The sequence below is a fragment of the Gasterosteus aculeatus genome, chromosome 8, assembly GCF_964276395.1.
Source record: "Gasterosteus aculeatus chromosome 8, fGasAcu3.hap1.1, whole genome shotgun sequence".
In the NCBI taxonomy this organism is placed as follows: Eukaryota; Metazoa; Chordata; class Actinopteri; order Perciformes; family Gasterosteidae; genus Gasterosteus; species Gasterosteus aculeatus.
Genome location: NC_135695.1, coordinates 21034348 through 21043433, shown reverse-complemented (window position 1 = coordinate 21043433; position 9086 = coordinate 21034348). Strand labels below are relative to the sequence as shown.

Below are 9086 nucleotides of genomic sequence, written 5' to 3'. Positions count from 1 at the left end.
GTGCATCCCAAGTGTCTTCAACGTGTAACTGGGGTAATTCTTGGCCGGGAGTTCAGACCCTCATTATTCTGCACTAAAATGAGCCGTGTATCATTTGCTAAAGAAATCATCCGATGTGGAGGGTGGGAACCTGACCGGGACGTTTCAAATGACACCTACTCAGATGTAATGGTGGAACTTTTAGCCTCTCTCATTTCACAGAAGGTGTTATTTTATTTCAATCAGGGCAATTTTCTGCCTTCACATGACACACAACTGACTTCAAGCAATGTCCTCCTCGTGTATGATCTACGGATGCTCTATAAATTGTGCATTGTCCATGGAGACACATGGACTTTTTAGACTATATTTCAGATTTTTACTCCTTTCGTAAAATTAAAGTGGTGTTTCCACTTCTTGTAGAAGTCAATGTGTTTTTGGTCAGATGTCTGAAATAAGGTGAAGGAATGTCATTTTGTAGAGGGAGCCATGTCGGACTATTAAAGTCATCCCTGCAGTTCAGAGAGAGAACCATTTTTTGTAGGTAAAGGACACATTTCACATTCTAAACATGCCGTCTCGTTGCATTGGCTTGTTTTGTTGATTATTGCCTTACTTTCGGTACTTTGCCTGAAAAAAGAAATGAGTTGGCTCCTGTCTTGTTTGCTGTGCTCTTTTGCATAACTGCTGACATTCTGTTGGGGCTGGAGGTAATCCAGCAGCTGTAAGCCACTTATCTTTTTGCTTTGCCCGTCCTCAGTGAGAGCTAGGAGCATATTTATTATGGACACTGATCCAGACGCCTCTATGAAGACAGTCAGCTAAATATTCAATCTTTGTTTCCTGGAACAAATATTCAAATCAATTACAATGACCCTGCTTTTAATGTAATCCGATTATCGTTTTCATAGAAGTGGTAATGCGCGGTCTTTTTTGATTTTGATGTCAACATTTATTAATAGAAAGCATTCTTAATAATGGGTGACAACTCAATTTTCCTGCCGATGCAAAGGTCAATCAATAGGATGGGTTTACTTGAGCAGGTTGTGTTTCTCTTGATACTATTGTTCCTGTGACCATGTGAACTAATTAATTAACGCTGGTTCAATGAGAACTCATTCTCCTCTCTGGCTAATGCTCTTATTCACCAAGAAGGGATTAAATGTTTTCTGCCCTCTGTAATTAAGAACCGGAGGGAGAGAGCTTAACAGGATTCACTTTAAAGGCTATTTTTAAAAAGCCGGATCCTCTTGTTACAAGACAAAGTAATGTGATATAAACCGGAATAAAAACGTCTCGCTTTGATCAGCCTAACAGCGGGAACTGACCTCATGCAAGGTCTTTTTTAATTAGCACGAGGGGGAGAATTACACAGGTCATTATCAAATACCAAATAAGTCTTTTATGTGAAATGTTATTGTTGGATTAACATGTGCAGATGATAAGAAGGTTGCAACAGTTGAGGAAAACACAATGTGAAGAACAAGACCTTTTGAGTTGAAACAAAGGTTGAGAAAATGCCGATCAAACCGGATTTTATTATAGAAATAACTTTTAGGACCGATAAAGATGAAGATAATTGGAAATAAAATAAAAGTAAAGCGAGCAGGAAAGTAATGAATAGCCTATACTGAGAATCGGAATATTCAAAAAGGAAGCTGGAACGTTAGATAAGAGAATAGTGACGTTCAGATCGCTGATACACTGTACGATGCACGAGACTAAGTGAACTTTCCAACAACCCAGAGACTTTCTACCTTTCATGAAGATAAGTGCTGCCACCATTTTGGTTAGCGAAAGCATTAGCTAAAACATTAGCAAAAGCGTTAGCTAAAACATTAGCAAAAGCGTTAGCTAAAACATTAGCGAAAGCATTAGCTAAAACATTAGCAAAAGCGTTAGCTAAGACGTTAGACAAAGCGTTATCTAAGACATTAGCAAAAGCGTTAGCTAAGACGTTAGACAAAGCGTTATCTAAGACATTAGCAAAAGCGTTAGCTAAGACGTTAGACAAAGCGTTATCTAAGACATTAGCAAAAGCGTTAGCTAAGACGTTAGACAAAGCGTTATCTAAGACATTAGCGAGAGCGTTAGCTAAAACATTAGCAACAGCGTTGAAAAACTGTGAAAACTGAGACTGGAAAACTTGTAGAACTAGAAACTTAAACCCGGGAGCTTTTAGCATGAACAGCGGGAGCAATAAGCTTGAATCCTGGCAGGGCAGGGTTCGTACGGTCATAGAAAACCTGGAAAAGTAATGGAATTTTAAAAAAGGTCGTTTCCAGGCGTCGTTTGCAAATCCCAAAGGTTTTGGAAAAGTTATGAAAATTAGTTATATGTGGTTTATTTAGGATACGTTTTAAATAATTCAGATGGTTTTGAAAGAGACGCTCAAAATATAAGCAGGACGCTCTCAAACCATTTCCGCAAGTTTGGTGGCCGTAAAAACAGTAGCTTAGGGAAGTGTAGATTTAACCGTGGTTGGCTACATATGGAAAAGTGCATGTCATGAGTTACAACAAACAAAGACCCGGGACGAGCAGAATGTAAGTAATGTGGAGGCAGAACATTAGATATTTCAAACATGGGAGAGCGGCGTTAGTGCTAAAGGAAGCAGACTGCTGGCGAAGCAGAAAGCCCATCAGAGGGCGACTCCTGGCGAAGCTTCTACGCCGACCAGCGCGTCTCTCTCTTCGACCACCGGCTCCGTACACGACACCGACATTTTCCAACGCACGCTGTATAATATGTACACTGTATGAACGCTGTATGTACGCTGTAAAATATAATTGAGCCGAAGCGAATGAGGTGTGAACATGAACCCCCATGACGTCTTTAACGAAGGCCTTCCTGAACAAACGTTCTGCAGTTTTTAAATCCTCGATGCGTCTCATTCGTTCAGGTCATTGAGGTCCAGCTCCGATCTGTACCCGGAGGTCTGGGAGAAGTTCAGGGTCGTCTGGTTCTCCTCGCCGACCTGGAGCTTCGACAGCCACCCGAGAACGTTGTCCAAGCGGCGGGAGGAATTTCCCCCCTGAGACGCCGGAGTCGCCGCGTTTACTGTGGAAAGTAACACAAGGCCACGCTCAGGTTACCATGGTGATGACGGGGAGGATAAGCCCCACCCCTCAACAGGAGCATCATGGGACATTGTTTTCCTGGTGTCCTTAAAGGTTTAGGTTTAAGTAGGCTACTAAGTTCAACGTCTCCTCATACCAACGGTTTGTTAAGTTATTCCTTGTGCCCTTTCTACAAAAGCCACCAACATGTGACAGTTCAAAAAAAAACTTCTGTCCTCACAGGAAACAACTTTTTGGAAACGACTCATAAAAGAGTCGCTGGAGTAAGATCCAGTATATTTTGAACAGAGCTAAGCTAGGCTTAGCTAGCTAGCTAGCGGCTCAACAGAATGTCTGTTTACCGTCGTACAAATTAGGTTGAATCATCAGTGAGCCCGGAAGGGGCGGGGCTTAGCCTCATTACTTACAATCGGGGAAGATGAAGTCCATGCTGCTCTGCACATCAACTGAGGATTTTGTTTTTTCCATTTCCTTATCCAGCTTTTCAATTTCCAGGCAGATTGTTCTGTCAATTATTTCCTCCTCCTTTCCGACTTCCTTCTTCTGGAGGAAACCTGTGGCTTTGAAAACGACAAGAAAACAAAATATCAGAAGAGCAGGATATCGATGGGGTAGAAATCGAAGGACTCGCGAAGCTCGAGGGACTCACGAAGCTCGAGGGAATCAAGAAGCTCGAGGGACTCACTTGGCGACTTTGATCTGCTCCTCACGCTTCCCTGCAGGCGGAGGAGCGTCTCCTTGAAGCTCTCCATCAGCTCCAGCTCCCTCCGCCTGAACTCCGCCTCCATCCGCCGCTTCTTCACCTCCTTCAGCCGCGTACTCGCAAACTTCTCCTCTATCCTCAGGTGGACCTTGCCCGCCTCGGGGTGGAAGAGCTGCCCGCCGTTTCCCGCCACCATTTCCTCGATCTTCTGGAAGAGCTCTGCGGTCTGACCCGGCTCCGCCCTTTTGGCGTTGTTAACCACGTGGTAGCGATGCTCGCACCTTTCGACCAGCCAGCGCAGGGCGCCGCTCTCCAGCTCGATGTGCTCCTCCACGGGTCGGCCCGCCAAGCTGTCCCCGTGGGTGAGGAGGACCACGGCGTGCCCCCAGACGCCGGCGCCCAGGAGGCCCACGTGAGCCTCCAAGGCGGCCCGCTCCTTGTCTCCGAAGTTCTGGTCCAAGGCGACCACCAGCAGGACGGCGTGGACCCCCTGGGGGCTTAGCGAGAGACCTCGGACTATTTCTTTGTCCCGCGCTTCGGTGCAGGCAGAGGGATTATTCCGCCAGCCCGGGGTGTCGATGACAGTGAGAACCCTGCCGGCGACTGCCCCCCCCGCCACCTGGCAGGTCTTGTTCTTGCAGGTGGGGAACACCTCTTTGCTCAGGAGGTGGTTTCCCGTGGCGCTCTTCCCAGAGGTCTTCTGACCGAGCATCACGATGGTGATCTCCAGAGGCTCGCTAGTGGCGTCTGAGGAGGGAAAAAAATGAATAAATAATACAAAATATAAGAAGTGGACGAATAGCTCTTGTTGGTTTGTGGTCGATCTGAAGCCTCTTGTTTGGCATTTTGACCGTCGCCATTGGTTGTTTGACTCTAAATGGACCATAATTTACTAAATGAACATCATGCTGTGTCGAAGAAGACCTGAAACTAGAGATTAAGACATAAACTCTTGTTTACAATATTTACAGAGGGAATAAATCAAGTCATTTTCTTATAGACTTCTATGGGACCAGAGGAGTCGCCCCCTGCTGGTCACTAGGGAGAATGCAGCTTTAAGACATTGAGGCTTCCATGCGGCAGTAAAACAGATTTTGAGGAAGTGAAGCTTTGAGGTGCATTTGAATCGTCGGTAAAACGTCACCTGGAAAGAGTTCCCTCCTTTGTCTCCTCTGCTCTTCGGTCCTCCTCTTCCTCTCTTTCGCCCTCTCTTCCGCTTCCCGCTGCTTCTCCTTGACGGCGTTCAGCGTCGCCTCGTTTAGCCGGAAGAAGCCGCCACGCTGCGCCATCTCCTCCACCTTCTCCAGCAGCCCCTGTACCTGACGGAGGTTCCCCTTCTCCTCGTTGTGGAACACGTGGTACCTGTTCCCGCACCTCTCCGTCAACCACCTGAGCGACTCTCCCTCGCCCTCGATGTGCTGCTCGATGGTCTTCTCCCCGAGGAAGTCCCCGCAGGTGAAGAGCAGCAGGGTGTGTCTCCAGGCCGCCTCCCCCAGCAGCTTCATGTGCTCCTCCACCGCCCGCCGGCTCCCCGACGAGAAGGCCGTGTCCAGGGGCACCACCAGGAGGAAGGCGTGGGGCCCCGGCGGGCACGCGGAGGCGTGGAGTTTAAACCGCTGCTTCTCGGCGAGGGAGAGGGAGCCGCTCCACCCGGGGCCGTCCACCACCACCACCAGCCGCCGGCCCTCCACCCTCGCGTGCCTCACCTGGGTCTGAGCTGTCCGCGTGCGGCCGCACTCCAACGCGTCCTTCCCCAGGATGGTGTTGCCGGAGAAGCTCTTGCCGGACCCCCGGCCGCCGATCAGGACGAGTCGGACCTCCGTCAGGGTGGTGCTCCCCGGCTCCCCTGGAAGCAATAAGATAAGGTTGACGCACAGCAGATATCAAACATAAGCACCACCTCCATAACTAACACAGCGTTAGTTTCACTGTTTTGACGACCTGATGGAGTTTAAATAGTTTTGTCTCTCTACAACTGATCCAACTGGTTGAGGAATGCTGTGTGTGCAGTCTTAAAACCAAGGACCCAGAATGCATCTCTGCAGGAGCTGGTCAGGAAGATGAGACGGGAACCTTTTCAGAATGACCCTGAACCAACACAAATCATTTAGAGGCAAATGAAAAGAAGCTGCTGGGGGAAGAAAAGAGTGACTCATCACCAAACCTCATCCCACAATAAGACAACCAGCAGTGATGAGACAGGAGGCAGAAAGTGGACACGTTCAGAGGCTTTTATCTGAGCGTCACAACTTTAAAATAGTTTGTCCGTAGATATACAAGTAAATAGATCCAAAGAATCTGCACCGTTAAATGCATTCTAGGAATAATGGAACAATTAAGAAGGGTCAATTTAAATTCTAAAAAGCATAATTTGTGCGTGTGACGCCTCGGCTCCTCTTACGACTCGCTGTTCACACGAAGCCGTCGGGAGTCTTTGAGGGAAGAGTTTTGTTCTTTTTCTGGAGATCTAGTCGGGTCCAAGCGGTTTCTCACCAGTCGGAGGAAGCGATCAAAAGGTCGTTGCCATGAAAACGAGAGTGCTTTAACAGCTGATCTGAGCTGTGAGTAAAACAAGGGGGGACCTGAATGCCTCTCGCCGCTCAGACGTCCTGGTGAAGGTTGATTTGATCTGAAAACAACCTGCACTGCAACTTCCACTGATCAAATACAATCACAGTCATATGAAGAACAACAAATCTATTCCTCGTTACTTTTACATTTATCTGGACCATAAACTCACCGAGAGGACTTTCCATCGTTTACCCGTCTCCTCTTCTCAAAGCCGGCTGAAGAGGGACGAGCGTTTCTCCTCGAACACCCAAGAAAACATGAAGTGAGGCGTCTGTTGCCGCCGGCGGCCTCTGTTCCCACTGAAGGAATGAGACAGCAGAGCGAGCGCCACGACCGGTTCCACCGGTTCCACCGGTTCCACCGCTGCCTCGTCATAGATCACGTGGAATCAGAAGCATCTGCAGACCCTGACATGCTTTCATAACCTTTGTGCTCTTTGTGTTGAAGTCCAGGGAGAAGAAGCAACAGTTTATTAGCATCAGTATTTATGAGCAGCAATGAGCCAAAAACAAGTGCGAGTTAACTGGGACTGAAGACGGATTATCGGATTTCATCACATACTGTGAAAACACCACAAGCCCTAAAGACAATACAAATTATAAATAATATATTTAGTCACAAACACATGCACGTTGCATGTGTGATTCCTGCAGAGCGCCGTGCCTTCACGGACAGATATAAATATACTAATACACCCCACAAGTAAAGGTCCTGCCTTAAAAACTTTATTCAAAGCCGCTATGAGGAGCTTTCGTGTCGTGTTGCTTGTGTCTGTTGAAGTGTCCCCGACCACCAGAGTCCCTTTAGAAAACCTCTCCTTCTACTGCAGGGCCTCACAGTCGGTCCCCCCGGTCCTGCTCCTGGTCCTGGTCCTGGTTCACCTCGCTCACCGCCTCACTTCCCTCCAGCGGGTCCAGCACCACGTCCCGCTTCAGGAGCTCTGCAGGAGGATCAACCCAAGTACTACTAATCACAGAGAAGTTCAAGTGTCATAATGACCATCAATGCTGAATCTGTTATTATTAAGTATTGCAGATGTGATTAGATGCGCAGTTGAAGGAGCAGCTTCAGAGGATTTGGGGATGAACGCGTCCAGCGACAGTATGAAGCTGACTGCTGTGATGGGCTCAACGCGGGTATTATTCTTTATTTGAATTAACCAGGCAGGAGCAGGTGATGGTACAGGTCACCTGGCAGAGCCCAAACCCTCAAACTGTCTGACCTCCAAAGCACGAAAGGCTTTTCCCGCCCGGGTCCGACTGGACGGAGCAAATTACTCGCGACCTTTATCGCACGCATCAGAAACCCTCAAACAGGCGCCATCGAAGGCCTATTTTTCTTTTCAAAGCGGCTGCGAAAAGGTCTCACAGGGTAAAAGCTGCAGTGTCTCTAACTGGTTGAACCCCAGTTGTCATTGCAGCTAATCAAAAACTCACTCGTTTTGTTACCGATCCCTCCCCTAACAATAGAGCATTTGCATATCTATGACGAAAATGTATTACACTTTCAATGGCTCATTGTTTATAGACATGTATGAGATGATGGGAAATAACCCTGTGCTGCATCGACTTAATTGGATTCCTTATCTCGGCATTGTGTGCGTGATGAAATCGAATAAGAGTGCGAATGTTGAAGTTATGAACCACGCAGAAGAAACTCTCTTGGACAAACTTTGTTTCTTGCGCTCAAACAATCAGATTTATATCTACACGTTAGACGCTAAGAGATGAGCTCCTTTCACGGGCTCACGCAAAGCCAACCTGCATTTTATTGCAGTGTCTTTGTCCTGGAGAAGGGGGCCTGAGCGGGGACTCGATGGCTTTGTGTTGTAGAGAGAGGACCTGTGGGGTACCAGTGTATCGTCATGGCGACCCGTCCAATACTTTTCTCGCCATATTGTTTCCATCGGTGAACCAGATGTGATCGCAAGCGCCGAGTTACAAAAAGTTAAGAGAGCGGAGAGAGAGAGAGAGTTAGCGAGCTACCGTAGACGGGCGGAGCGCAACATGGTGTCAAGGCCGGGAGACAAAGCGGTGTCAGATTCTCCCTCGCTGCCTGCCATTCAAATCTCTCGCTGCACACACTTCAAAGAATACGGTTACCGTGGCAACTGGCCACTTGTAGTGGCGAGCGGGCGACGGTACGAGATGAGACTGGCTTTTGGTTTGTTCTGTAGCTCCATCACGCAGATCTCCTTAGAGCCGTGGTGCCCCACTTCCCCTTTTCTCGACCCCCAACGACACGCTGCTCGCTGCCGGGACACTAAGAAAGAGACTGAGGACGCACACCAGACACAACCCAAACCCCAGGTTAGACCGGTGACTCTATGAGGCTCTATGAAATGGATGTCTGAGGATTGATTGTGACACAGCACTTAATAAAAGTCACATTTGACAGTTTTGATTCTCTAATCCATTGATTAGGTATTTGAGAAGTATAAAAAACATGTCAAGTGAAGTCAAAATGCAGTTTGAATAAAAGAACCCTCTATTTAAACGTGCATAAGTGGTACTAATTTGATTTCACTTGTTTCTGTTCATCAATATAAGCAGTTTAAACATGTTTTAATAGTTTTAATGACAGAAGAGAACAAATGATAGTAATGGTTGGATTAGTGTTAAATTCAAGAACATGAGCTCTAAGCTGTGATGCAACAAACATCACAGGCCGGGTTGGACTCACCGGGCTCGTCTCCGTCCACACTTCACCGCTCCCACAGCAACATCTGGAGGTCATCGACCCGCTCAGCGGTC

General features: G+C 47.5%; 1 protein-coding gene across 4 annotated transcripts; it reads right to left on the bottom strand.

Moving 5' to 3' along the window:
• Positions 1–1290: 1290 nt before the first annotated feature.
• Positions 1291–6649, bottom strand: LOC120823662 (GTPase IMAP family member 8-like). 4 transcript variants are annotated; one of them, XM_078108706.1, is made up of 5 exons: positions 6503–6649; positions 4907–5608; positions 3709–4509; positions 3467–3619; positions 1291–3039 (listed from the first exon to the last, which is right to left on the bottom strand). In XM_078108706.1, the coding sequence occupies exons 1-5, from the start codon at positions 6516–6518 to the stop codon at positions 2870–2872; spliced, it is 1842 nt and encodes a 613-aa protein (XP_077964832.1). In that variant the 5' UTR covers positions 6519–6649; the 3' UTR covers positions 1291–2869. The 4 variants fall into 4 exon arrangements, with proteins under 4 accessions (XP_077964832.1, XP_077964833.1, XP_077964834.1 ...); XM_078108707.1 differs by having other exon boundaries at positions 3467–3613; XM_078108708.1 differs by having other exon boundaries at positions 3745–4509.
• Between the last annotated feature and the right edge of the window lie 2437 nt (positions 6650–9086).